Source organism: Schizosaccharomyces pombe, assembly GCF_000002945.2.
Source record: "Schizosaccharomyces pombe strain 972h- genome assembly, chromosome: I".
NCBI lineage: Eukaryota > Fungi > Ascomycota > Schizosaccharomycetes > Schizosaccharomycetales > Schizosaccharomycetaceae > Schizosaccharomyces > Schizosaccharomyces pombe.
The window spans coordinates 4,197,304-4,223,550 of NC_003424.3; the positions used below are offsets into that span (position 1 = coordinate 4,197,304).

Below are 26,247 nucleotides of genomic sequence, written 5' to 3' on the forward strand. Positions count from 1 at the left end.
TTAATTCATTTTAATATAAGCAATTAAAAAATTAACGCTTTGAATTTTTGCTAAGAATATATTGTTTTTGGTATTCGGATTTGTAGGATTACATTAAAAGTGTCAGCTAGCTATATTGTCCCAACACAACAAGACAGCAAAAATATTTTGCTTTTTACTCTTCTCTTTTCTATTATTTCTTTAATTTTTTCAATTTATTATAAAATATTAATTATTTTTCATACACATCAACTTCAAAATTCGCATATGTAATCGAAAACGTACCAAAAGCTGATTATCTGTTACAGTTACTATACCATGGCTTGCCTTCTGGTCTAGTCCAATTCCTTTCCCCGTTTACCTTTCCAAAACCCTTTTAAAACGTAACCAACTTTTTCACAGGTTTCACTGGTCTTTTCTTAGTAGGCGCTGCAACCGTTTTGGCGTATTCATGATATACGTCTTCATCAGCTCCAGTGGTACCAGCGACACCAACAACATGGCCAAAGGAAACATCATCCTTGTTCACTTGATCACAATCCTTTGCTAAATGATGTACAGAGGAACAAAATTTACAACAACCACCTTTGGGGTACAACCCTTTGGGGTTCTGTTCACATTGTCCCGACAAGTGACCATTTTCATGGCAAATGAAGCATTTAGCAAACTTCAATGGTCCTTTTTTAGAGCAGGCATTTAGAGAATGCTCTTTGCTACCACAACGAAAACATATTGAAACATTATCCTTAGCCTCTGGGCAGTCTTGTACAATGTGTCCCTGTTGCCGGCAGGCAAAGCAAAATTTGTCTCTATTTCTTTGGTTGATTCTTCGAAGTCTTCGATACTCAGAGCGCTTCTTTTTCTGACGCTCATCATATCTTTTCGACGAACCAAAAGATGCTTTCATATTATCTTGAGAAGATGATTCTTCATTTGTATTGGAGGAATTCTTGGGTTGTTCCAAAACTTTTGACTCGTATGGCGTAGCTTCGAGGAATCGTTTCCTTTTACCCATGTTTGTTATTCGTGCCATTTTTTTTAATTCTTATGCCAATGAACGATTACACCAAAGAAATGCCAGAAAAGAGTATTTTCTATAATTAAAATTGTTTAAAAAATGAATCCAACAAGGAAATAGACTTTTAGAATTATACAATCCACAGACAATTCTAATTGAAAAGTTTTCCTAAATCTCTAGCCTTTCTGTACCTGAAGACGAACACTTTCACCAAATATAAATTATACTGGTACGCATGTACTAAAATGAAATATTCACTTCTTTAAAAAGTCGAACAGTCCTCTCTATTTGGTTTATGGTAGAAGGTTTGTTGTGTCTTTCAGTTATAAAAAAATTTCCTAAATTTCTACACTTAAGCCATTAGGTTTAAGGTGTGATTGTTAAGCGAGCAAGCGAAATTTTTATAATTACGATGTTAAGTGATGCATTTTCATGTGTATAATAAAATACATTGTTGCTACATGTTTCTGCTTTTGACTAATATGTCAATGGCGGACAAGACATGCAGGGACAAGCAGCATGGAGTTCTTTGGACTTGTGTTTGAGCCTTTTAGAAACCTTTGATCATTCAGATAATACGGGTGTACCAATGACCACCATTTCCTTCTTTTTTTAGTGAAATAATTGAAATCAAATTATCGTCGCGATCACGTCCTTTATGCTGTGCATCCGAAAATGAAAACCCCAAGCCTATTAAATTGCTACTACACTACTAGTATGCATTAGCAAACAAGTTGTTAACTGTTGATACATTTTGGTTTGTGTACATTTCAATCAAGCAACTTATTTCGCCGATGACTTAGGATTTTTATTGAATTTTTGGATCTATGTAGCGACAGTATATATGATGCCAATTACAGCGCACCATATATTCCAACAAATTGCGTTTGGGTGAAGAGTCAAATAGAAGACAAACACACTATAGGACTAGGAAATCTGTTTTGGCTAAAGTTGGCAAATATGTGATAGTCTTTTGAGTCATTTGGACCAAATGCAAACTATCGTAAGTAGATCATCATCTACTTATTCGTTTCATTCTAGAATCTTTGATTTAGAAGCGATATCTAATATTGGTTTATAGTTGGTTGCCGCATTGCACAAATTGAGCTAAAGGATGCACCCGTTCCAATTGAAATTTATAACATCCGGAATTATCCTTTGCATTTCTCCAATTTTGAAGGATTCACATGTTGCATCTTCTGAAAAGAAAGGAGAAAAGAGATATCAACCGTAGAGAAACAGATGCGGATGATTTGATATTGTAAACTAAATAAAAATGCTTTCACGCATAGTGTATACTTTAAACTCACCTAGACAGTAACGTGGATTAGGATAGTCCAATTACAATTTCTGTTATATCTTCACATGCATATGTTTTAACGCCTACTGTTAAAAGTAGGATTCTGTCTTAAAAAATCAAAAACCCGATTGAAGAGATATTTCTTTACTTCGATTTGTACAGTCACTTTCAATGGATAAAATTTTGACTAAAAGAGAAATCTTTTTATTAATCAATCAGTTATGACTCCGTAGGTGACATATTAATGTGAAATGAAAAATTTCCATGCTACGTAGACCTCCACAGCAAGCAGGAAGTTTGATTGTAGTAGCTCATAACGACTCTTTATTAATTATATACTTTGAATGTTTTTTATCTAAATAACCTTTAACAATGAGAACACGCATCAAGATGATTTACCGTTCATTTATACTTGAAAATCGTTTATTTAACAATTAGAGTAATTTTACATCGTAAAGAAATTATCTGTTGCGTAAAAGTTGTGTTAACAGTACGGTGTTATAAATTTAAAGGACCTCATAATACCAATTCCTTAGTAGAAAGCAGGTCTCTGTGCAGTAAACTTCTTCCATCACCGCCAAATTATGAGCGAGGAGATAGCCAAATTAACGACGGTTCAGAACTATCGTCTAGTAGACTTAATCGGTGATTTTGCTGGAGAGGAACTTTTTCTTATCGATGGAGATTCCTTGATTTTCCATATTTTGGCAAAAGATTCTCAATTTTTAGCCAAGAATGGTGTTCAAATTTTATATGCTATTTACCTTTTGGAGAAGGAATTAGCGCGATTTAAGAGTGCTAGACTAAATTTTTGTATAGTATTCTTTAAAAATTGGGAAGCTTTATACTCCCAATACGATGGGATTTTGCATGCGTCGTTACTCCTCTTTCGTAGAGTGGCTATCCGCCATCTTCGCAAGCATGTCCCTGTATATGTTTTCAAATCTTTAGGAGATTCTCAATGGAGCATATTTATTGCAAAGCATCGTCCATATGGATTTATGGTTCTTGATAGCAACCAAAATACAAAGGAAGGGGGTTTAGTTATATCAGATGAGCAAGTGATGGTATTTAAATCATTCATTTTCTTTGCTCTTTCTGATGGTGTACCTGTCGCTCTTTTGGGCTCTTACCAATTTGTAGACAATAAAATCTTAGTCTGTATATTGCCTTCATTCTTTACACGATCCAGTGAATCTGTTGAAAACGCTTCTAATCTCATCTCTGATTATTTAAAGAAGTTTGGCAAGCCTCGTCAGTCTATTGAACTACCCGATATTGCTGTCGATGCTTGTCCTTCAAACGCGTCACGCATCCAAACCCTTTCTGCAGCGTGGTTGCTGTTGAATGAAAAATCAGATCTTAATGTCGATCTCTGCAAAATTCTCATCATCTTAACCTGCATGCTTGAAGAATTAAGCTTGAACGATCGCTTCCAACCTGCCTTCCCTCTTTATGAGGATCCTGCAATTCAGAAATTTATTATTAGCTATCTGAATGCTACAAATACAATCCTTCAGCTGTTGGATTCCAAAGTAGATGGATTCCATGATATTTTCGACGGTCGCCTCTTTATCCGACTTGTTGTTGATGCTGCGTTGGGCGAATTTTGTATTCCTGATATTTGTCGAGAATCCGCTCTTTCTTTATGGAAGCTTATTTTAGATATTGCTCCCGATGCAGGTGACTTGTTTGATTTTCCTAGCCTTTCTTCAATTTCCAAGGATCTGTGTGTACCCATTGAAACTCCTGTAAGCGAAATTGATATATCTTTGACTGCCTACAATGATCCCGTTATCTCCCCTTATTATGATACAGAGGAGTGGAATCTTGAACAAAGGGAGGAACCTGGCATTGAAACTGTTTTGGACTTCTCAAAACTTCGAATCAATGACAAAACCATGACATCCAAGCGCTTCGATGATTTGAGTGCCACTCGCAAAACCGGTGATAATACTAAAGACCGCAAACAGGCGAATAAAGTACGTAGACAAGATCAGTTCTTTATTAGTCATATTCAAAAATATGCAAGCTCTTTGACTGGTGCTAAAGGTGGTCAACTGAAACGTCAAACCATTTTTACGCAAGGCCCCAACTCTACAAAGGAGTCAAAGCAGGCAGTCAAAGAAGAAACTAGTGTCAAAAATTCACCTAAAGGGAAAAACACGAAAAACGGTAAGGCTGAGAAGGAAAAGCCTGGAAAAAAGAGTAAAGCTCCTAAATTATCCAAAGCCGAGCAAATTCGCGCTGAAATTGCAGCACGAAAAGTTGAGAAAGAAGAGAATAAAAACGAGGTTATTTGGAATGAAACTAAAAATGATTTGGGTCGTATTAAAGATTTAAACCTTCGTGCTGGCCGTCTTGCTCAGCTTTTGAATACAAGAACGTATGACCCGTATATCGAGAACGAAATGCGTCTATATCGCATTCGTGTATTACTTTCTTTATGGACCGCGTGCTGTGTAACCGATGAAGGAAAAGAGAAGAACATTAAGATTGCTGTCGAAATTTTCCGCGAAATAAGTATCGTTTATCCAAATCCTATTACGAAGCAAGTGAAAGCAGCTCTGGACGAAACACTTACTGCGTTAGGATTTGAAAACGTAATTAGAAAAATGAAAAAATTAGAGTCGAAGCCTCTTTCGTTTCCATTTGTGTTACCTGATTTGGAGGATGAAGAATTTGACCTTGAGGTTCCCTATACTTCTCCTACGTTCCAACTTCTCCATTTTGGTGAATACATGGAGAGGTCGATGGGTAGTGCTCCTGATAGCCGTGTTGCATTCGATCCGGATGAATGGCAACGTGAAACTCTTGACATACTGGATCGCGATGAGTCTGTATTTGTTGTAGCTCCAACATCTTCTGGTAAAACCTTTATTTCGTTTTATGCGATGGAAAAAGTTTTACGTGACAATGATGATGGAGTCGTTATTTATGTTGCACCTACTAAAGCATTAGTCAATCAACTTTCTGCGGAAGTTTATGCTCGTTTCAACAAGCATTATCCTCATGCTGGTCAAACTGTTTGGTCTGTTTATACTCGTGACTACCGTATTAATAACCCCACAAATTGTCAAGTTCTTATTACTGTTCCCCACGTGCTTCAAAGCATGTTGTTGCAACCAGCTTTGGCCAATGCATGGTGCCCTAAGATTAGGCGCATCATTTTTGATGAAATTCACTGTATTGGTCAAATGGAAGATGGACTAGTTGAAGAACAGCTATTGTTATTAGCTCCTTGTCCCATTGTTGCCCTATCAGCTACGGTCGGTAACCCACAGGAATTTCAAGTATGGCTTTCTGCTTTGCAAAGGGCTCACTCTTATCCAATTCATTTGATTGTTCATGAGCATCGTTATTCTGATCTTCGTAAGTTTGTATATGGAGGTGCCAAGGAATTTAATGGTTTGCAAGAAGAAGGCGACCTCGGACAAATTGCATTTATTCATCCTGCTGCCGCCATGTCTTTCTCTGATGGATCTACAACGAATCTTGCATTCGAACCACGCGATTGCTTACAGCTGTACTATGCAATGAAGTTAGTTTCCAAGGGTGATTTCAAAATTAGTAGAAAGCTTGATCCTGACAGGTACTTTGAGGACATCCCCTTTATTAAGAAGGTTGATGCCGTCGGTTACGAGAAGAAGATTAAGGCTACAATTGACACTTGGGCGTCTTTGCCTAATGCCTTTGCCCCTAACTCACCATTCCAAGCTCTTATTAAGCACTTTTGTAGTGAGCCACAAAAGGTTGTTAATAGTCAATTAGAACTGCATAACTCTGCCTATTCTTTAGATGCCATATCCCAAAACCTTTTGCCAATGTTAAAGGATCTTCATAGTAAGGAGCTACTTCCTGCTATCTGTTTTAACTATGATCGTCAGGAATGTGAATACCTTGCTGAAATCGTTTTTAAGACATTGGTTGAGAAGGAGAGAGAGTGGCGTGAAAATTCCGAGGAGTGGAAAGAGAAAATGCGTGAATATAAAAAATGGCAATCCACTGCTAACCAAAGAGCCAAACAGATGGAAAAATTTGAGAAGAGTGCTACTGAGAAACAAAAAGAACAAGCGTTAAAAGAAGCCGGTGATATCAGTTGGATTGAGTTTTTCGACCCTGAGGAGCCTTCTCCCGAGTTTTCTTTTGCTGGTGCGAAGTCAACCTATGGTAAAGAAGAACTTTATCGAGATTTAGAAGCCTTGCGTAGACGTCAAGCTGTTCCTGAATGGTATGTTGATGCTTTATACCGTGGTATTGGTATTCATCATTCTGGTCTTAACAGACGTTACCGTCAAATCGTCGAAGTTTTGTTTAGATGTGGTCAGCTTACAGTTGTAATTGCTACTCGTACACTCTCTCTTGGTATCAACATGCCATGCCGAACTGTGGTATTTTTGGGAGATAGTTTACAGCTTAACGCCTTGAATTTCCATCAAGCCGCTGGTCGTGCTGGTCGTCGTGGTTTTGATCTTCTAGGTCATGTCGGTTTCTTGGGCGTACCTTTGCACAAAATCTATCGTCTTTTGACTACAAAGCTATGGGATATCCAGGGTCAATTTCCTCTTACTACTTCTTTGGTTTTGCAGCTATCTCAGCTTATTTCTGGGTCTCAAGCAGGCCCTTTTGCCCGTGATACCATTCATGCGCTCATGGACGAGCCAAAATTTATGGCTAATGGATCCATTTTGAGCAATCAAGTTAACCATCATCTTCGCTTTGTCATTGAGTACCTTCGTCGTGAAGGACTGTTAGATGTTTATGGTAACCCTATAAATCTTGCTTCACTAACCATGCATTTATATTACACTGAACCAAGCAATTATGCATTCATGAATCTTTTGAAAGCTGGTGTATTCCATAAAATTGCTGAGAAGTTTGCTACTGAGAAATTCGAAGCCATGCGTGACACCGTCGTAATCTTGTGTCATCTTTTTGGTCGTATTCGCATGAACGAGCAATACGTTATGACATTGGAAGGAAGCACGGATCTTGCACAGTCTACAGTTGTTTTACCTCCTCTTCCAACGGAAATTGCCGATGTTTTAGATGCCCATGATCAGCGAGTACTTGACCTTTACAAGACTTACGCTTGGTACTATCAAAAGCATGGTAATATTGGTGTGGCAGCAAATAAGCTTCCATTATCGAATACCACCATTGAGGGTTCAGCCAAATTACCCTCTTCATTATCCGTAGGCGTAATGTCCGAATTTTGTGGGTTAGCAGGATATAACGAGAGCATGGTCGGTACTACCTCAAGCTTCTTGGACAAAGTTCCAGATGGCATTTTCTTGAAGACTTCTAGACTTCCAATATTTGAAGCCAACAAGGCCCCTTATAATGCTTATTTACTCGATTTCTTTACTCATGGAAGTGTCGATATGCTGATTGAACAAAATAATTTGAAGCAGTCTGAAATTTGGTTTGTACTTAATGATTTCAGTTTGGTCCTTGCTACCATCTGCAGTTGCCTTGGCAATCTATTAAATCTCGTAACTGATGAAGATATTGAAAATGCTATGAGTGCACTTGAAGGCTCCAACGCTGTTCAAGCCACCACTGAAAGCGAGGCCACCGGAGCTGACTGGATGCAAAACATGAATGGTAATTATTCAACTACCTTGGCCTCTCCTGAATTGGAGGAGAAAATGGACATGAATCTTTTCAAGGTATACTGCATGTTTTTGGAAGTACGTAATCAATTTGACGCTAAATTCAGAAAGATGTGGGCATAAATTTTGCGCTGTTGCTTTTACTTTTTAGTTGATGTTGTATGGCTTTATTCTGTTTTTTCTTTGAAAATTAGAGAATTGATTGAGCGTCATAGAATGTTTTTTTGGAGTTATAGCACGTCTTCTTGAGATCTTGGATGTTCAATAAAAAACATATTTAAGAAAAAAAAATAAATGGTATTTTTTTAGTGTGATGAATGTTAAAAAAGGTTTTATTTAATTTTTATTTTAAGTGTCAAATAAATTTGTTGTGAATTTAATTTCCTTATGTATTTAGAAATATATTAAACATAATAAGTGTTATTATTGGATTAAAAGGTCAATCAAGCAATCCTGGTACTGTAGCATATACATACGATCAGTAACATTGGCGAGCCAACTTTTCGGGTATAAACCCAGAAACTTCTGCTTATTACTATAGGTAGAAATATGGATCAAGCTAAAAAATATGCCAATTTGTTAGACAGTTTTCGATCATCAACGGAAGATATTTTACTGCTCGAAAGACTTGAAGTTAGTGATAAACCGATATATGGTAAGTTAGGATGAATTGAGTGCGGATCCCGATATTCAAAGCTAACAAAGTTGTTATCTTATTTAGTGCTTGACAGCTCTTTCAATCCTCCCCATTTTGCCCATCTGGGCATGTGCTTATCAATTCCTAAAGGTAGTCAACTTTTGTTATTGTTAAGTATTACAAATGCTGACAAGCCTGTTGCACCTGCGGCTTTCAATGAGCGAATTTTGATGATGGAAAAATTAAAAACACTAATCCATAATTGCACTGTTTCCGTCGCTATTTGCAAGCACGCATTATTCGTCGACAAGTGTCGTAGTATATCAAATAAATTGGGGCCTCGAGAACAAGTATACTTAGTAGGTTTTGACACCTTAATAAGGATATTAGATTGCAAGTACTATAAAGAAAAGGCAATGCAACAAGTATTACAACCTTTTTTTTCCTGTTCTCAAATTCTTTGCTTTTCAAGAGAAGTAGATGGTACTACCACGGATGACCAAGCGCAATATCTTGAGAAAATCAAGAAATCTCTTTTGCCAAACATTCCAAGTCAATGGTCGGAAAAAATTAAACTTACTAAATTAAAAGGGAATGTCGGTTTTGGTGTCAGCAGTACGAGAGCACGACAAGCGATCATCTCTGGAGACGAAGAAACCCAACGTAAAATCATACCTCAAGAGATTTTAAATGTCATCAAGGTAATCCAACCGTACCGCCATCGCTAACTGGAGAGACTAAAGTTGATATGCTCCTTATATATTATGAATGCTACAAAACCCATTCAAAAGTTTCCAATTGACTAGGCGAATAAGATATTGACAACGCACATGGCCCCATTGCATTATGTATATTGATTTGTACAGACTAATGATAAAATATATACTAGATTTAAAACAATCAGCTGCTATCAAACATAACATATACTGATGTTCATGCTTTTTAATTTTGTGGAAAATCTAAAGCTTTCCTAGCCATTTCCAGAGCACCCTCAAAAGTTTGATTACCACCAATGAAACCGGAAGCATGAACAAAGATGCAACCTGGAATGCCAGTTAACTCAGAAAGCTTTTCATCACGAATTCCTCTCCATGGTTCTGGTAGTGGTAAGCGACAAGTAAAAGAAGTGGGATCAATAGAAACAGCCTGAACTCTCCAAGCTTTCCCATCAGAGTAGATAGCGTATTTAAATTGGTTCTCAATGCCAAGTTCTTTTTCAATATCAAATAAATGACCCTTCCAGGGAAAAAACTGATCTACGATCAAAATAGGAGAATCTTTAGCCTTCAAAATTGCTTCTCGAGCGAGAGTTTTAGCTGGTAACCATGATAAAGCATAATGTTCTACAGATCGAACAAACCATGTACCCATTAAATCCGAGGCCTTTTGAAAACATTCAAGGTAAGTTTGGTCATCTTGCTTTTCCGAATTCCATGCAGGAAGGAAACTTGAAACCATCTCAGGTAGACTCATAGCGGCTTTGAAGCTAGGCTTTAGGCCAGCCGGATAAGCAGAAATTCCATTGTCATTAGCATCAAGACCTTCAACGAATGATTGATAAACTTTTTCATAAAGTGTTTCAAGATCCTGCTCGTTTATTTTCAACTGTGGAAGGACAGCGTGAATAACTTCACGACCAAAATGTTTGTAGATCAAACCGGCACTAGAAAGACGAGTGCTGTATTTGGGTGAAAAAGTATCATTGAATTCACGTTGATGATGGTCAAAATATTTAATACCATCGTACTTTCCTCCAACATCTACAATAATGTCGCATGAGTCTAAAACTTGAGGATCACGGCTGCGCACAATTTGGGCACCGGAGAATCTATCTAAACGGCGAAGCATGTAAACAGCCAAGGCTAAATATTTTAATAATTAGTATAATAGAGCAAGATTTGAAAGAAAGCTATTGTAGGGAGCAACAAGGACAAAGTCATAGGTACAAAATCCAGGACAGATTGATTGTGCATTATGCAAACAAAAATCAAAAAAATTGCATAGTAAAATGAGTAATTGAATGATTAATCTCCTGAATAATAAACAAGAGCTATCAATATAAAACCGCACAAGCCCCTAACTTTTAATCCGCTTAAGGTCCCAATTAATCAGACTTATCCAACCTCTTTTGATTCTGTATTTTTTTTCCCCCCAGCAACTAAATCCAAGCATCTTGCAACAGCTAATTTAGAAATAAGTACTCACCCTCATCTGCATGAAAAGTACCACTATGAGTAGCAATTTTAACTAAATTATTCATTTCTTTAAAACCTTTTTAAACAGCAAGCAAAGTCTATTGTTCAGGAAGCGTGTTCTGTTTGTAGTTCAAATCCATGAAATTCAATAGGCCAAAGCATAACGAAGGCTACGCTACTTCACTAAGCTAGTCGAAGAAATCTTCAACTAGCCATCTATCAAAGTACCCGACGCATCAGATATTTCTAACTGAGACTAATTTAGCAATTCCTGAAGCAAAACTACTGCACTACTTTTTCAGAGAATACTACATCTACAACTGCTAATAAATTACCTCTACCAAATGTTAACACTAAGCAAATTGGCTACATTGATAAAGTTTCAAAATGAAAAAATGGATTTATTGATTAATGGCAACACCATAACTTAAGCAGTAGCAGCAGGTACACGTGCTAAAAATTGTGTTAGTGTATATGCAATAATACAACTTAAATATTAAACTTACTGTAGATAGCTTGCTTAGAGTGTTGGTCCACTTTTTGGATGACACCGCGTTCAGCCAAGTCGCGAATGGCAATACGAGCAAGAGATCCGTTGATCTTCATGCGGTCAACAAGGACTGAAACCGAGATGAACTTGAAGGCAGGAACCTCCTTGTTGATACGGTCGATGATGCTCTTGTCAAAGACAGTGGCGTGTTGAGCCTTGTCCTTCACTTTTCCTTTAGACCATTTCTTCTTGGGAGCCTATTTCTTTGTTAATCAACTTATCTCTTTAATCATTTTAAAATTCTTACCATTTTGTGGATGGTTTGTTTCATAGACATTCATTGTCAAAGAGTATTGTGCCGTGACTGTTCTTAATACCCTACCCTACATTTTTCTTCCGCGTAACTTTACAGAGCGATATTGATGATAGCGAATTTTAATACGTAAATATTGTAAACAACGGGTTTGCTGGTGAAGAAAGATGAATTCATTCAACTTTAGCCTTTTTGAGTAACCTTTCTTTGGTTTACTGTAGAAAGTTAGTTTTCTTTTCAAACCGTCAATAAAGAGCTGCTTTAGATTTAAAAGTTAACATACGATACACCAAAAAGTAGTTTAAAAAATCTCAAAAGTTTCTAATGAATCATTAAATTATATTATGTAATTTAGTTATGTAAATTATCAATACCTCATTCAAAAAAAACAAGTTTGACAAGTCCAGCTCGTCAAATCCCCTTTCTTAGCCACTTAGTCAAAGTCCGAGTAATTATTCAAAGAAGCTAACAGCCGAGGTGGATTGGCGGATTGTGAATTGGGGACAACTTTGATGCTACCTGCATCTACAGTTCTGGAAATATCTGCTTTAGAAGACTGGTTCATTAAACCTCTAAATTTCCGTCCTTGTGGACGTTGGGTAGAAGAAATTATAGGTGTTTTATAAGACTTTGCTCCCATCGAGTTATCGTTTGATAGGTCACCAATTTTTTCGGACTGTGAATTACTCACTAGTTTCCTTACTCCAGGAAAGATTGGTAAAACTTCCTCTAAGCTGTTGTTATCAGAGGTATGTCTTGTTGAAGATTTTTTGAGATATACTCTATCAACGACATTGGGACCACCGCTAGAGAATATTTCGCTTAATTCCTCTTCCATTTGCTCTTCTTCTTCATGATTTAATGATTGTTCAGAATAAAGGTATTCGTCACCTAAATCTGAAGAACCTACACCAGAGTCTTCCACTGTAGCATCAAGCCAAGTAAGGTTGTCTTTGCTGCTGACAAGGCTGTCTTCAACAGTAGCTAAAAATGCTTTCCTTTTATCACCTTCTAAGACATTAAGGTTTCCATCTTCCAATAATTTTTGACGCCGCAACTCCTTGAGTTTTTCGCGCCGCAAATTACTGTAATCTTCATCGTCACTATCGTCCAAAGCTGCAAATCCATTCCTATTCCTCTTTCGTAGAGCACCAGTAGTAACGTCTTTCATTAGCTGTTTTACTAACTTTTCATCACGATCCATTTCTTGATCTTTAGCGAATTGTGCCATTGAAGCTACCTCGCCTTTTTGTATAGTAGTCTCGTCATCAATCATATTTTGAACTTCTAATTCAGCATCGCTGTCAGACAACCCATCATCGGAAAGGCCACCAATTCCAGCATACTCATCATCAGATTCAATAGCTTGCTCCTCAATAAGGTCTGAAGCCCATGCAGAATCAGCCTTACCAGTATCCTTATTGTAAAGCATAGTTCGACTCAAAAATGTTTTGGAGTCCCTTCTTGACTCTCGTCTTTCTTCCAATATTTCTTCATCATCTTGATCCTTGTTACGTTGAACAGAATCAATTTGAGTAGGAATAGTGGAATCTAATTGAGTAGGAACTAGACTATCTACTTGACTCGGCTGTGTAGATGAGGTGTTGGTTTTGTCGTCTCTGCTAGAAGACTCCCAACGAGGAGGAGGTTGACTGTATGTAGCGTCGACGATTGTGAGTTGAGAAGCGCTTGGTTGACTGTTTTGAACATAAAGAGATGTAGATTGATCAACTTCGTCATTAATGCCAAAAGAATCGTGTAATTCTTCTGTTTTCTGAGAATCTTTGATGCTCTCACTACTTAACCTATCGAAGGAATCTCGAATCATATCTCCATTACTTTCATCATCAGATTCAGAAATTTTCATATTCGAAGAACCATGCGAATCTCCAGTTAGATCCTCTTCATCAAAAACAACACGGCTGTTTTTTTGTCGCCTTTTGGGTTCTGCCTGTGTTGCCTCAATAATCACGTCGGATATTATGACCTTGTTGGTGGTTTTGGCTTTAGTAGATGGAGTATTAGAAGATGATATAACCTCCTCCTCGTCGTTGAGTTCACCTTCATCACTTGCATTTCCAGATGCTTTCTCCAGTTGTCGTATTTTCTCAGCATCATTTCTAGCGCGTTCAAGCGGATCTTCTTCCTCTTCTTTCTCACCTTGAATTGTCGGTTTATAAATTCCCTTTGCTTTCAATTCCTCCTCAAGTTGGTTGCGTTGCAATTTTGCCATAACAGCTGCACGTTTCACAAGGTTTCGATTAAAAGACTTAATGTTAAATTCATTTTCGAACGGCTTTCCATCTTTGCTGAGCTTGATTTCAGCAAGTTGCTTTAATTTACCCTTAATTCCATGCTCATTCTCTTCAGATAACTTTGATTTCTCAATATTATCAAGAGCTGTAGTCTTGGGCTTAACTTCAATTTCCAGCTCAGAATCAATGTCATCCTCATTCAATTTTGCATTAATTTCCTTTAATAAAAATTTTTTATTATCCTCTTTCTTAACTTGAGTTTGATTTAAAGTCGTAAACAAGCTTGTTTGACCAATATCCAATGCTTCAGGAGTGATTTCCTTCAACTCTAAAGAGTCATCCTCAACCGAAAGTTCTTTTATGTCTTCACTGTTCACTATTCCCGTGGACCGGTCAACGCTAGGTTTTGGCTCTTCCTTCTCAACATTTGGAGGCTCAGTTGAGTTAGCTTCCTCTTCCGAAATTGCTTTATTTTCAAGCTGGTTATCGTTTTTGAATCCTATTTTTTGAAAAAATTCACGAAGAGTCACTTTCTTTTTAACAACCACTTCTGGTTTTAAAGCTGTTTCTCTAGTTAAGCGGGCAGTATTACGATGTAGTTCCAGTAAAGCCTTTTTAGATGCATTTCGAATTTTTCTGTCGGAAGTATACTTCTTTGAAAGTTCTGATTCGTCTGCCAAATCGCTATCATCTGCACTTTCAGAATCTAAATTATCTGATTTGCTATGGCTTGTAGCAGAGTTTTGGATCAGATCTTCCTGTTCCTTCTTCAAGGCATTTCGTTTCTTTTCAATTAATTGTTGTAAACGTGAATTTCTATCAGAATCCTTATTTTCAGAGGATGGACTTCCCTTCGCATTATCACCTCCCTCTTGAGTTTCAATTTGTTCAACCTCCTTTTTTTGGAGAGAAGACTTACCACCTTGTTGATTTAATAATCGCCTAACACGTTCATAAGCAGAGTCAAAATTAGATAAAAAATTCGTATCAGAATGAAGATAGATTTCGCTGCTATACGAGCGATTTTTCTGATTCTCTAAATTGCCAACGGTACTCTCTTTATCCAAAGATGCTTCAGATACAGCATTGCTAGACAATTGCATATCAACACTCGCCAACATTTTCCTCACCCTAGTGCGAGGCGTATCTAAAATATCCTCTTGATCATCATTGATGGAAGCCTCATCAGAAGAATCCATTCTGTGCAACTCATCAGCGTTCTCGTCTAAAGATGCCATAGATTTAAGCACCACAAAGCTCTTATTGAACGAGTAATGGTAGTTGCTTTGCCGCGATACATCTCTTAGTCCTCCTTAGAATTCATCAACAAACGCGACGCGTCTTGACGCGTCGCGACTTTCCAAGCTGCGCTCTATTAACAAGAAAACTACAACATATATACATAAAAATACAGGGTATTAAGAGAATTTATTGTAAAAAAAAAAACATATAGATATCAACTGTATAAAAAGGGATATTTCAATATTAATGTGCCAAAAATTCGGTGAAAATGAAATAAACCAAGGGTGGTTTTCTTTAATTATGTAAAACAAATGTCACGTAGTTGCAGATAAGAGTAAAGCGTTTAAACCATCAATGCTCACATCCGTCTAAAATTTTTAGTTCGAGCAGCATACAGCAATTTGAAACCATTGCAAAGTGCAGTCATATCACCATAAACGTTGCCCTGTAAAAAAAACGCATTTGGAATAACCTTCACCGGCCATGCCGTTACAGGACTATTAACACTAGCTTTGAAACATAAGATAAAGTATCCAGGATGTTGATGATCAAAGCAAAATGCATAACAGGATCGTTTAGGATTTGCCTCAGAATAACTCTCAAGCCATTTTTCGGTTTCCGCTTGTGTACCCTTTCGAAATTTATCATGTATACACATTTCATCTATTTTTTTAGCAATGGCTTTAATATGTAAAACAATCAGCTCATCGAGATCACTGTATTGATAAGTCATTTTTTCAAATCTTCCCTTTACTAGTAATTTCTGACCAATTGTAAACTCATTTTCTTTTTCCAATTCTAACACATCGATATGTTGGTAGGAGCCTTCAGCGACTTTCCATGTAACGACAATATGGTCAGAGCCCTTAGAAGATGGACGTATAACTAGATCGCCAACTTGCATTTTCGACAGATATGCTTCGGCTTGAGAGGCATTTAAATCCTTAAATAACGGGTGCTTAATTACGCGAGCAACTCGTTGTTCAGCCTGTGTTTCGGCCTGCATCCTCTCAGTATCCCGCTTTTCAGCCTCAGTATCCCAATAAGATGTACGATGAGAGCTAGTTTGTCTTTTAGAATTTGCCGATTGTAAAACACTATTTCTAAGTGAAAGATCAACCATAAAATTAGCCTCGTCCAAAGAAATAATTACACCTTCGACTGTTTGACCAACCTGAAGCAATTGGGGAGGGGGTATAAAATCGTCACTCACTTCATCGGCTTTAATATTTCCATCAATTCCACAATCGAGTTTGACGGCAACGAACCTATTAGTAACTCGCCTAACATTCACGGGTACAATTGCATCTGCTTGCAACTCTTCTGGATTTTCTCCGGTTAACATTAGGAAAATTTCCGAAGGTGTCAGCTTATGGAATACATTCCTTTGCTCTCCATAAGGATCCTTCAACTCCAGACGGATCTTTTCAAGAGTGTTTCGCTTCTTCTGGTGAAATTCACGTTCCAGTTGATCAGCATACTCTTCAAGAACAAGCTCATCAAGTTTTCCTGTTTCGTTTTCCTCTAAAAGGTGGTAAACCACCCCTCGATTGGTTTCAAGCTCTTCAATATCTTCCTCGTCAAGTTCTAGTGCATCACTTGCCATTTTTCTAGCTAACTCGTAGTCTTCATTATGTATCCTTGTAGAATCTAAAATATCCATATTGGGATACTCATCATTAGGAATAATGAAGAAAGAAGAGCAATTAATGAAAACTTTTCTCGACATTATTTGTTTTGAAATTAAATCACTACGATTATCAATACGTCCACCGGTAGCAGCGATTTTCTTTAAAACATAATCTGCTTTGCGAGGACCTAATCCCGCTATGTAGGGAAGTATATTAGCTTCATATTTGTTAGTCACTGCTTCGTTAATGTCAATACCCACCAAAGAAGATATATCGACTAACGCAGTTTCCAAGTATTTCCAGAGAACATCAGGGGGAAGCAAATGTTGCCAAGGATCAAATGATAAAGACATCAAATCACGACCCATAGCAGCGTACTCAAACAGAGGGTTTTGTACATACCGAGCCAATGCAACACAGTAGCAAGAAATAGTTGGTAGAGTAGGAAATTCATCAACAGCACGAGTAGAATTCTGATATAGACGAGCGACCTCATCATTCACCATGATTAGATCTACTGGTTCGTGAGACGTTAACGAATCTTGAACGTGTTGACGAATTTTATGAGCAGAAACGCTCATTCCCGAAACACCTATAACATCTGGCTTAACTTTTTCGACAAATTCAGCAAACATTGCTTGATTAGCAAGATCTCGTAGATCGGCAAGTTTTAATGAATCAGTAGGCTCACCCACATCATCAACAAATACGCAGATAATGGCATCAGACGATTCACCTTTTCCATTGGAGACGGCAAGGACTGATGGAATAGTGCCACGATCGAAATTTTTAGTTGAGGGCTCATAGGGAGCTTGATCAAGTCTTGAAAACAATTGATTTCGGCAGCGCATTCCAAGTTCGTCCAGGTATCGAGAACGTAAAGTTTCACGTATGGCATCGGGTGCTAATGCAGAAAACCTTTTAAATACTTCTTTTAATACCAATTCTCTCTGAGCATTCCATTGCATTGCGTTCTCAGAAAAATTATCTGAAACAAAAAGCTCGAGTAAACCTTTAAAAACATCATCAGGATCTTCAAATTCAATCGATAGTTGAATTAAGCCCTCTTCTTCGGCCTTTAACATTTTTAAAAATAGGATTGGCTCTAACTCAAACGAGCCCAAGGGTTTCCGTTTTAAATACTTAAATTCATAATAAGGATGCTCACTACCTATTTTACGGACACCTTTTTGAGTGGCCAAAACAGTAACGACTCCAGCATTGTACAATTTGTCACGGAAAGACTTTCGAAATTGAGGATCATGAATAATTTCCTCTGCTAAAACTCTACGTGCCTTTTGAAGTACCTGCTCAGGTGATGACAGCTCATTTGTCACATAAGTACGACTTAGTTCTTCAGGCGAAAGGGTGTTGTCTTCCACAAAACGGAGACGAGCACCCTGTGCTACGTTGAACGAAAAGTCTTTAGCACTCATACCAAATTCTTTGACGAGATTGTAAAGTGATGATTTTCTAAATTTTTCAAAAAAAGAATACTTCGAACCTTGTGGACGACGAAGACCAGTACCCATCAGTAAGGCACGATCACGGATTTGTTCAGAATAAGTGAAATGTATGTAATCATTAAGGTCATCAATTGCATCAAGAGAGGAAGCAGCTTCACAGAAGGGAACTACTAAATCATCATTAATTCCCAAATCAGAGTACAATTTTAGGATATCTTGCTTCTTAGAATGAAGTGACCAAAACTTGGTGCAAAGGAAAAAAATATTCCACAAATCATTTTGACTTAATAAAGGAGTAATTGTGTTCCTCTCACGATTGTTATGCACTATATAATCACGACGGTGCTGCCATATGAAGGGTACTTCAAGACTATCACGAATAAAGAAGTGAACTACATAGCGAACAGCAGTTTGAAACGGCTCATATAGTTCAGCATCAATATCACGCCTATTTTTTAAGAGATAATCGATAATCCAAGCAACTTGTTCCCTAAATTCATCTTCAGAGCAATCAATGTTCCTCTTCATATAAAGTTGCATACGTTCAGGTTCATCCGTGATTCTTATGATCTCATCCTCCTCGGTAAGCATTTTATCTTTTAGTTCACTGGGCTCAAAAATGGTCTTCAAACTGACAGACTCTTCTAACTCGTCTTCAGCATCTTCATCTTCAAGGGCAAATGCGTAATCTGTTCCATCGCCAAAGACTTCGTATATTTGTATATAATCATCATCCGATATTCCTAAAGCCTCAGGTCGTACTGATTCTATGGGCGGACCAGTCTCATATTTTTCTTCTTGACGCTCTTCGTCTTCAAATTCGTCTTGTTCAATGAAATCTGCAAATTCGTCGATAACGCCAGCGCGGTGGCCTTGCGTGCGATTAGGAGCTTCATCATCGACTTCGTTTTCTTCTTCTTCTTCTTCCTCAGAAAATATGTTTTCAAGAGTCTCTTCTTGATCTCTTCCACGTTTTAAACGTCTCAACTTAGAAAAACGAGAGCCTTGGCCTGTATTCTCCATGACAAGTTCCAGATCTTCCTCATCAAGCATATCTTGATCAGCAGTACTTTCGGCATGCTTCTTACGTTTCTTTTTGCGCCGAATTTCCTGAGGAACTTCGTCTTCTTCATCTTCGACGATGAAACCCTCTCTAACTTGTCGCTCAGCTTCTTCATCAGTTGCAGATTCTTCAGAAGAGTCATTCTCATCATTGTCATTATCTAAAGGAATTCCATCCTTTTCCTCTTCATTGTTGTTGTCATCCACATTTGTGCCTTCTCCATTTTCAGCTGGATAACCATCCTCATTTTTATCACCATTGGTGGTTGGTGACCCGACAACTTCGTTTTCACTCATTCCTATTTCTATAGTGGACGAAGGAACGGCTTCTCGAAGGTTTGCGGTCAATTGTGGCAGAGAAATACAATACTTGAAGATGCGCTTGCTTTAGATGGTGATATTTTAATAAAAGTTAATGCAGCATCATAAAACATTTAAGGAGCACATTAAAATTCACTAGTATGTTATAAGACAACGCAACGTGCTTTGTAGTTCTAACAAATATTCAATCGTACATATAAGCATAAAAATAAAGTGCTTTGCAAGAGCTAATATGCAATGCTGCTAATCTGAATTGTTGTTACAAAATACCACAGTCCTTGATATACAAGACAGACGTTGTTGTTACGATCACGACCATTCGTTGCAATGATTAGTTTTGGCTTTATTTATAGCCGATATCAAACTCCCTTTGAATAACTTACACGGGTATTTACAATAAAAATTATGAAATCCATTATTTCAAACACGTAAACCTTTTGAGCGAAAACAACCCTATTTACCAATATTAAAAGGATGAAAGGAAAAAAAAATTCCCTTCAACCATTCAAAATCCAAGTCATTTGTAAAAGCCAGAAAAACCGAATTAAATAAACCTTTTAAATGAAATCAACTTCTAATATGAACGAAGTTTAGCGGCTCCATCCACGCTCTTTGTCTTGAGAAATAGCTGATGATCTTTGTTTTGAATAAACATCAACGTGATTCTTCTTATTATAACCCGCACGTCGTTCTTTTTTGTCTGTTCGTCCACTAGCACCAATAGTGATATTGACGTTTGGAGGATGAGCAAAACCGAATGATTTAGCAACTTTTGCGAGATCCAATTTATTAATATCAAAGATAGATTTTAAAGAATATGAGGCATAGGCCTGCAAGTAGGAACGGTATCCATCCTTTGCAGACTGCTGCAAATAATAATTTTTGGAAACAAGCTTTTCGAGCTGAGATTGAACATTAGCAACTTTATTGGCAGGAAATTCAAACTCATTCAAAGAAACCTTGGCAGTTTTCAAATAACGAAGGAAACCGAGCTCAGAAGGAGCGAGGAACATAAGGGATTTACCAGTTCCCTTTGTTCCTCTAGCTGTACGACCTACACGATGAATATAATCTCGGGGGTCATCAGGAGGATCGTACTGCACGATCCAGTCAACGGCTGGAATATCTAACCCGCGTGCAGCAACATTGGTGCAAAGTAGTATTCCCTTTTCGGCATTGCAGAATTCAAAAAAGGTGTTTGTACGACGCTGTTGCTTTTGCTTGCCATGAAGATCAAGTACTGGTAAATCTATATAGTTCAGTAATTCTGCCATATATTTGACAGAAGCACAAGATGACATGAAAACAATAACTTTTTTCTTCAAATTGCGTTTTAAGAAGGAAAATAAAAGAAGAAACCGTTTGTCAGAATCAACTACAACATAACCTTGCTCCAATCCTTCAACGGTAGAGGTAGGCTTACCAGAATCAACGTTAACATACAAGGGTCCGGGCTTAAGAGAGATACGAGCAAGATCTTCAACTTTAGTTGTCTGTGTAGCAGAAAACAGGAGGGTTTGTCGATTTTCCGAGGGAAGGATTTTCATGATTTGTCTCATTTCGTCCTCAAAACCAATCTCCAAAATTCTGTCGGCTTCGTCAATCACTAAGGATCGTAAATTGCGGAATACAAATCCTTTGGTATTTTGCAAGTGATCCAGTAAACGACCAGGAGTAGCAACTAATAGGTTAACACCTTTCACCAATTTATCAGCTTCAGCACGGCGATTAGCACCGCCAATGACGATACCAAATGTTTGGTGATGGTATTTCAACAACTCCTTTGCGACACCAAAAATTTGAAGAGCCAATTCACGAGTAGGAGATATAATAATAACACCAGTACCATTACGAGGCTTAAATTTCAATGCATAAAGCATTTCAATGGTAGGAATTAGAAAAGCCAAAGTTTTACCACTACCAGTTTTAGCTGCACCTAAAACATCACGACCGGCCAAAAGAGGAGGAATAGAGCGCTTTTGAATTTCTGTCATCGTTTCAAAGCCCATTTCTTTAATTGCCTTTTGGATGTTTTCAGAGAGTTGTAGGTCTGAAAACTTTTCAATATCCGAAGTGGAAGAAGCGTTCAGGTTGACAGATTTTTGAACACGCTCATCTTCATTTTCATTATCTAATTCCTCACTTTCTGATTCTACTGAAGTATTTTGGTCAGCATCTTCATTTTCCTCTTCCTGCTCGTAATCGTCTTCGTCTTGAGGAAGTTCTTCAGCAATTTTTTTATCGTTTTTTAAAGGTTTTTGACGTTTTTCTTTTACTTCCTCATTACCCGATTGATGCTTTTTCCGCTTTAACTCGGATTTAGCCATCTTGTACAACGAATGCAGACTACTAATGAGTTTGGGAATTTGCAAAATGCTTGTATGAAAAATGGAAAAGTGGAAAACTGCGAAATGTATACCGCCGTAACGCAACGTGTCAAATCTATGCAGCAAAGTAAATAGCAATATTTAACGATATTCTTTTCATTCAACTTTCAAATGTTAAACAATTATAGTGTTCAAATTCGATTGAAATTCCTAATCTAAAGTTAGTGTCTTTTAATAAACATTTCGCTATCTATACTGCGTACTATGTCACATTAGGCTTAGTTTTACATTATGATATTTTAAAGTAGCTGTGGTGAATTTCTTTATGAAAGAAGTTTTGCTAAAATGACTTTTGTTAATACGTTACGAGTTGATTAAGCGTCAATTGACACTGTAGAATATAAAAATTATCTTATAAAAAAAAAAGAAAGGTCTATCGTACTATTAAATCCTCAATTACCAGTTATTTACTGGTTAGTGTGCTGGTAGTTTTCCATGTTAAATGGCTGTGATCTAAGGTAACAGGTACCGGGATTTGTCTCTAGTCATCACTTGTCTTGAACGGGTTGAGAATCTTTGATGATAATACAGCCACCCAGAGCAAACTATATTTTTGTTAATCATTCCCATTGTTATATATCCCTCGATTTAATTGGAATTAATAAGTTTTCAAATCTAACTTAATTTAAGAATAATAATAACTGGTTGTGGAGAATTTTAGCTACATTTGAGACTCAGTTACATTGGAATTCACAGTCTGTCTTTTCTATTCATTAATATCATCTTTTGACTTCACCTTCCTGTTTTTCCATTAATCAACTGTTTCTCACTACCATCAACTGCAAAATGAGGCTTTGGAGAAGCCCACTTTTACTCTTAGTTGTGGTCGTCGAGCTATTTTCATGGGCTGATGCTTTAACCAGATTCATTTCCGCCGACTCTCTGTCCACATGTATGACTGATTCACAGTTATCAGCAAGTAAGCTCTATGCCTCGTATTTTCCGGACAATCAATCTGTTGCCTTTGATATCTCGATACAATCTCTTGTTTCTACGAATGTCAGTATAGACGTCGACATTAGTGCATACGGAATCGAAATAAAGAAGGTGATAGATCCTTGCGATATGGAAATTTCTGGCTTCTGTCCAATGCAGACTGGAAATATTGCTTTATCTGGTAGTCATACTTTAACCGGAGAGGCTCTTTCTATTCTTGATAGTATTCCCTCCATTGCATACACAGTTCCGGATTTAGATGCTGTTGTGACTATTAATATTTATGAATCAGATACAAACACACAATTAGCTTGTGTTCGTACTACAGTGCAAAATGGTCGTTCTGTTTACCACAGAGCTGTTTACTGGGTTATGTGTATGGTAATCGGTATCCCACTTTTAATTTTCTTACTGATATCCCCTGTTCTTCAAACACCCGCACTTTGGGAAATCGTTGAAACGATGATTACCTTATTTCAGTTTGCTCAAATCCAGGCTTTGTATTCCATGATGGCTACTTCTCTTCCTGCTATCATTTACAGTTGGGGCCGTAATTTCATGTGGTCGATGGGTATTATCAGGATTGGCTTCATGCAAGATGTTTTTACATGGTACGTTAAATCAACTGGCGGCACGCCATCTACTCTTGTAGATTTGGGTATACATGCTAATGTCGCCCTCGCAAAACGTGGTATTGATTTGGGCTCTCTCGCCAAGCGTGCAACTACTACTGTCACCACTAGCACAAGTGATTCTATTACCCTGAGGGGAATCAAGCGTATTTCATATATGATGGGGATTGAAACGACGAATTTCTTTGCTACTGGGTTTTCCTTTTTTATTATATTGTTGTTCTTTTCATTACTAGTTGCTATGGCTTCTAGATTTATTGTTGAAATGGTGCTCCTTGCATCCAGAAATCAAGCTTTGAAAAAGCAACGTATCCGTCTTTATTGGAAATCTATATCCAAAGGATTTTTCTATCGTGTGATTTTTGTCGGATTCACTCAAATGAGTGTTTTGTCCATGTGGGAAATCTATACTCGTGATTCTTCCGCTTTGGCATTTTTATCAATGTACGTGATTGTGGACATGGCAGTTTTGCTCTGCTATGCATTTGTGCGGACAATTCAAATTATCCGCAAAACAGGACCTTATTCCCATCCTGACGTCTTGTACAACCTATATTCTGACACTCAACACTTGATGCGTTGGGGCTTTATGTACGTGCAATTAGACGTCCGTTTCTTTTACTTTACTTTCCCACTGTTGCTTATAACCTTGGTACGCTCAATGTTCATCGGTTTTGGTCAGGGCTCACCCAAAGTCCAGGGCTGTGCCATGTTTGGTATTAGCGTTGTCGTTTTTGCTCTTATGGTGATTCTCCGACCTTATGCCACTAAACACATGAATACTTTGCATATCGGTGTTGCTTTAATGAATTTGATAAGTGGTTCTTTTATTTTAGTGATGTGTCAAGCTTTTTATGTGGAGGAATTAGCTCGTCAAGTTATTGGCATTATATTTTTTGCATTGAACGCTATTACAATGCTTCTTTTGATCCTGGGTATATTTATACGTACACTTATCGTCCTGTTCCGTAAATCAGGACATGGTACTTATTACCGTATCCTCGATGACCAAAGCGAGAAGGCTACCTCGTATAACAAATCTATTAAGGATATGAGCTCTTCCGACATGGCCTTCTCTGATCCGGCTTACTCTGGAACTACGTTGAGAAGCTCCGTTGACCTTAATACACCAGAATATCCGTTTTCGAATCGTAATGATTCAGACAGTACGTTCACAAATAACAAATATGTTTCCCCTTGGGACGCTATCGAAGAAGCTTCGTATGCCAACCTTCGTGGAAATACTGACGTCGAACAACCATTTATGGAATCAGATTATACCCGCATCTCTGAAAATAATAACAACGCTGAACGTCGACGCAAACCATTACCTAACAATGCTTTTCGTTAAACGTGGATGGAAAATGTTGTGTCGTATTACATATATATTACATTCCATCTACCTTACACATTCTTTCATTATTATACAATTGTTGTCTCTGAGATTTTTTTAAACTATAATTTTCTACAAAGTTTGGGGTAAAAGACCTTTAAAACAATTCACACAAGCATTCTTACAATGAACTCGACGAGGAGGTTCAATAAGCAATCAATGTCTAAATCTTATTTTTAGACAAAAGTCAACTATTTAGTGTATTCGCATCCTTTTTTTTATTTATGGTTCTTTTTTTAATTATATTTCAGAATTTTCCCTTCATTTCTGCTTCTTTTCTTTTATTCCATAATTGTTATAGTGTATAGGTTTAGTTACCATTTAAGCATATTTGTTGGATGTGCATCAGAAAGCAAAAAAACTTCACCCGTTTGATTAAAATGCAATTTAGTAAAAAACATTTACTTCTGATTCAAGTTACTTCTTCACGTCTTAAGATAACTGATAATAGAAAACGACGTTTATTAACATTTTATTGAAACAATCTATAGACACCGGTAAGAATAAATCCATAAGCCATTCCCAAAATACCGAATCGTTTAAGCTTGTAATTGGGTGTATTCAAAGGAATTCTAGATTGCGAATAGGCATATATTCCTAGACCTGTGAAAGCGCCTGCGCCCACCAAGCGGCATGGCAAGCAATCGTACTGTTCAAACCTTGGATCGTCTAAATCGACGGGTTTGGGAGTTTGTTGGAAACTTGATGATGGCATCATCGAAAGCTATCAGTTTAATTTATAAACTATAAAAAAAAAGTAACCGCGTAAATATATATGTGTATAATTAAGAGGCCACACAGCTTTCAACCACTTTCACTTTATAAACAAGATTAAAGCACTAAAAGGTAAAGTTTACTCAACCCGCTTTTTCTTTTCTTGTCAACTACAAAATGAAATGTCAGCGATCAATAATACGGTATCCAATTTGATAGATGTTCAATAATAACGACTCAGGACTTTTTTCTCTTTCAATTTGTGGGAAATCTATAGGGCGCGCTGTTCAAACTGTTTAATATATTGGTCTTATGTTCTCCAGTACTGAAATGAATCAATGGCAAAAGTTAAAAGAGACAAAGTAGTGAGTTAAGAGCTAAGTTATAGATCTACTGAAACCGTCTGTTTTATTTTAACTATGAAGAAGAATAAAAGAGGCTAAAGTTACATTTCATTTTTGTATATTTGTAGATCTGCTACCGGATCAATATTTTTTTGGGCGATATAATTTTAGTAAAATTAAAGTAGGATTTTATTGATCTCGAGAAATAAGAGAGCAAACAAAACGACGATAGAAAGAAAGAGCATCGTAATATTGCTTTATTACTTCAATCTGACATGTAAAATTATTTTTCGGCACCAAAAATTGCCGCTTTTTGA

General features: G+C 37.3%; 10 protein-coding genes and 16 long non-coding RNA genes across 26 annotated transcripts; 11 read left to right on the forward strand and 15 right to left on the reverse strand.

Moving 5' to 3' along the window:
- Window positions 1-65: 65 nt before the first annotated feature.
- On the forward strand, window positions 66-2,529 carry SPOM_SPNCRNA.969. Its single transcript, NR_151362.1, has one exon. It is a non-coding gene; the product is annotated as a non-coding RNA (long non-coding RNA).
- On the reverse strand, window positions 163-1,294 carry SPOM_SPAC683.02C (zf-CCHC type zinc finger protein). The gene has a single exon (NM_001019910.3). It carries the CDS (start codon window positions 1,010-1,012, stop codon window positions 356-358), a length of 657 nt encoding a protein of 218 aa, NP_594481.1. The 5' UTR covers window positions 1,013-1,294; the 3' UTR covers window positions 163-355.
- On the reverse strand, window positions 1,385-2,775 carry SPOM_SPNCRNA.970. Its single transcript, NR_151363.1, has one exon. It is a non-coding gene; the product is annotated as a non-coding RNA (long non-coding RNA).
- A 92-nt stretch (window positions 2,776-2,867) lies between these two features.
- Window positions 2,868-8,309, forward strand: SPOM_SPAC694.02 (DDL60-like DEAD/DEAH box helicase). Its single transcript, NM_001019911.3, has one exon. It carries the CDS (start codon window positions 2,882-2,884, stop codon window positions 8,033-8,035), a length of 5,154 nt encoding a protein of 1,717 aa, NP_594482.1. The 5' UTR covers window positions 2,868-2,881; the 3' UTR covers window positions 8,036-8,309.
- On the reverse strand, window positions 3,309-3,632 carry SPOM_SPNCRNA.3877. Its single transcript, NR_193239.1, has one exon. It is a non-coding gene; the product is annotated as a non-coding RNA (long non-coding RNA).
- Window positions 3,812-4,097, reverse strand: SPOM_SPNCRNA.3878. Its single transcript, NR_193240.1, has one exon. It is a non-coding gene; the product is annotated as a non-coding RNA (long non-coding RNA).
- SPOM_SPNCRNA.3879 lies at window positions 5,526-5,818 on the reverse strand. Its single transcript, NR_193241.1, has one exon. It is a non-coding gene; the product is annotated as a non-coding RNA (long non-coding RNA).
- On the reverse strand, window positions 6,558-7,039 carry SPOM_SPNCRNA.3880. Its single transcript, NR_193242.1, has one exon. It is a non-coding gene; the product is annotated as a non-coding RNA (long non-coding RNA).
- SPOM_SPNCRNA.3881 lies at window positions 7,169-7,579 on the reverse strand. Its single transcript, NR_193243.1, has one exon. It is a non-coding gene; the product is annotated as a non-coding RNA (long non-coding RNA).
- SPOM_SPNCRNA.971 lies at window positions 8,269-9,456 on the reverse strand. The gene has a single exon (NR_151364.1). It is a non-coding gene; the product is annotated as a non-coding RNA, possible alternative UTR (long non-coding RNA).
- Window positions 8,376-10,474, forward strand: SPOM_SPAC694.03 (nicotinamide-nucleotide adenylyltransferase). The gene is made up of 2 exons (NM_001019912.3): window positions 8,376-8,567; window positions 8,634-10,474. The coding sequence occupies exons 1-2, from the start codon at window positions 8,462-8,464 to the stop codon at window positions 9,275-9,277; spliced, it is 750 nt and encodes a 249-aa protein (NP_594483.1). The 5' UTR covers window positions 8,376-8,461; the 3' UTR covers window positions 9,278-10,474.
- SPOM_SPAC694.04C (uncharacterized protein) lies at window positions 9,390-10,865 on the reverse strand. Its single transcript, NM_001019913.3, has 2 exons — window positions 10,755-10,865; window positions 9,390-10,411 (listed from the first exon to the last, which is right to left on the reverse strand). The coding sequence occupies exons 1-2, from the start codon at window positions 10,807-10,809 to the stop codon at window positions 9,492-9,494; spliced, it is 975 nt and encodes a 324-aa protein (NP_594484.1). The 5' UTR covers window positions 10,810-10,865; the 3' UTR covers window positions 9,390-9,491.
- SPOM_SPNCRNA.3882 lies at window positions 10,849-11,413 on the forward strand. The gene has a single exon (NR_193244.1). It is a non-coding gene; the product is annotated as a non-coding RNA (long non-coding RNA).
- On the reverse strand, window positions 11,125-11,553 carry rps2502 (40S ribosomal protein eS25). The gene is made up of 3 exons (NM_001019914.3): window positions 11,542-11,553; window positions 11,251-11,491; window positions 11,125-11,197 (listed from the first exon to the last, which is right to left on the reverse strand). Exons 1-3 carry the CDS (start codon window positions 11,542-11,544, stop codon window positions 11,172-11,174), a joined length of 270 nt encoding a protein of 89 aa, NP_594485.1. The 5' UTR covers window positions 11,545-11,553; the 3' UTR covers window positions 11,125-11,171.
- Window positions 11,554-11,696: 143 nt separating this feature from the next.
- SPOM_SPNCRNA.972 lies at window positions 11,697-15,133 on the forward strand. The gene has a single exon (NR_151365.1). It is a non-coding gene; the product is annotated as a non-coding RNA (long non-coding RNA).
- mrc1 (claspin) lies at window positions 11,900-15,085 on the reverse strand. Its single transcript, NM_001019915.3, has one exon. It carries the CDS (start codon window positions 15,038-15,040, stop codon window positions 11,981-11,983), a length of 3,060 nt encoding a protein of 1,019 aa, NP_594486.1. The 5' UTR covers window positions 15,041-15,085; the 3' UTR covers window positions 11,900-11,980.
- A 39-nt stretch (window positions 15,134-15,172) lies between the features above and the next one.
- On the reverse strand, window positions 15,173-19,558 carry spt6 (transcription elongation factor Spt6). The gene has a single exon (NM_001019916.3). The coding sequence runs from the start codon at window positions 19,498-19,500 to the stop codon at window positions 15,403-15,405; it is 4,098 nt and encodes a 1,365-aa protein (NP_594487.2). The 5' UTR covers window positions 19,501-19,558; the 3' UTR covers window positions 15,173-15,402.
- SPOM_SPNCRNA.3883 lies at window positions 15,853-16,057 on the forward strand. The gene has a single exon (NR_193245.1). It is a non-coding gene; the product is annotated as a non-coding RNA (long non-coding RNA).
- Window positions 18,965-19,317, forward strand: SPOM_SPNCRNA.3884. Its single transcript, NR_193246.1, has one exon. It is a non-coding gene; the product is annotated as a non-coding RNA (long non-coding RNA).
- A 356-nt stretch (window positions 19,559-19,914) lies between the features above and the next one.
- On the reverse strand, window positions 19,915-21,894 carry has1 (ATP-dependent RNA helicase Has1). The gene has a single exon (NM_001019917.3). The coding sequence runs from the start codon at window positions 21,849-21,851 to the stop codon at window positions 20,115-20,117; it is 1,737 nt and encodes a 578-aa protein (NP_594488.1). The 5' UTR covers window positions 21,852-21,894; the 3' UTR covers window positions 19,915-20,114.
- Window positions 20,433-20,681, forward strand: SPOM_SPNCRNA.3885. The gene has a single exon (NR_193247.1). It is a non-coding gene; the product is annotated as a non-coding RNA (long non-coding RNA).
- On the forward strand, window positions 21,677-21,935 carry SPOM_SPNCRNA.3886. The gene has a single exon (NR_193248.1). It is a non-coding gene; the product is annotated as a non-coding RNA (long non-coding RNA).
- A 365-nt stretch (window positions 21,936-22,300) lies between these two features.
- SPOM_SPNCRNA.3887 lies at window positions 22,301-22,918 on the reverse strand. The gene has a single exon (NR_193249.1). It is a non-coding gene; the product is annotated as a non-coding RNA (long non-coding RNA).
- Window positions 22,448-25,399, forward strand: pkd2 (plasma membrane TRP-like calcium ion channel Pkd2). Its single transcript, NM_001019918.3, has one exon. The coding sequence runs from the start codon at window positions 22,698-22,700 to the stop codon at window positions 24,828-24,830; it is 2,133 nt and encodes a 710-aa protein (NP_594489.1). The 5' UTR covers window positions 22,448-22,697; the 3' UTR covers window positions 24,831-25,399.
- Window positions 25,345-25,590, reverse strand: tam6 (the record flags this gene model as incomplete). Its single annotated transcript, NM_001356157.1, has 1 exon — window positions 25,345-25,590. The coding sequence occupies one exon, from the start codon at window positions 25,588-25,590 to the stop codon at window positions 25,345-25,347; it is 246 nt and encodes an 81-aa protein (NP_001343128.1).
- An 87-nt stretch (window positions 25,591-25,677) lies between these two features.
- Window positions 25,678-26,022, forward strand: SPOM_SPNCRNA.3888. The gene has a single exon (NR_193250.1). It is a non-coding gene; the product is annotated as a non-coding RNA (long non-coding RNA).
- The last annotated feature ends 225 nt before the right edge of the window (window positions 26,023-26,247 follow it).

Excerpts from the sequence above, each read along its gene's own strand:
- spt6 (NM_001019916.3), bottom strand. The coding sequence starts at position 19,500 with ATGAGTGAAAACGAAGTTGTCGGGTCACCAACCACCAATGGTGATAAA.
- has1 (NM_001019917.3), bottom strand. The coding sequence starts at position 21,851 with ATGGCTAAATCCGAGTTAAAGCGGAAAAAGCATCAATCGGGTAATGAG.
- rps2502 (NM_001019914.3), bottom strand. Across the intron at positions 11,198-11,250 it reads CTCTAAGCAAGCTATCTACA|CACGTGTACCTGCTGCTACT; the intron begins GTAAGTTTAATA and ends CACAATTTTTAG.
- SPOM_SPAC694.03 (NM_001019912.3), top strand. The coding sequence starts at position 8,462 with ATGGATCAAGCTAAAAAATATGCCAATTTGTTAGACAGTTTTCGATCA. Across the intron at positions 8,568-8,633 it reads TAGTGATAAACCGATATATG|TGCTTGACAGCTCTTTCAAT; the intron begins GTAAGTTAGGAT and ends TATCTTATTTAG.
- SPOM_SPAC694.02 (NM_001019911.3), top strand. The coding sequence starts at position 2,882 with ATGAGCGAGGAGATAGCCAAATTAACGACGGTTCAGAACTATCGTCTA.
- mrc1 (NM_001019915.3), bottom strand. The coding sequence starts at position 15,040 with ATGGCATCTTTAGACGAGAACGCTGATGAGTTGCACAGAATGGATTCT.
- SPOM_SPAC694.04C (NM_001019913.3), bottom strand. The coding sequence starts at position 10,809 with ATGAATAATTTAGTTAAAATTGCTACTCATAGTGGTACTTTTCATGCA. Across the intron at positions 10,412-10,754 it reads TACTTTTCATGCAGATGAGG|CCTTGGCTGTTTACATGCTT; the intron begins GTGAGTACTTAT and ends TAAAATATTTAG.
- pkd2 (NM_001019918.3), top strand. The coding sequence starts at position 22,698 with ATGAGGCTTTGGAGAAGCCCACTTTTACTCTTAGTTGTGGTCGTCGAG.
- SPOM_SPAC683.02C (NM_001019910.3), bottom strand. The coding sequence starts at position 1,012 with ATGGCACGAATAACAAACATGGGTAAAAGGAAACGATTCCTCGAAGCT.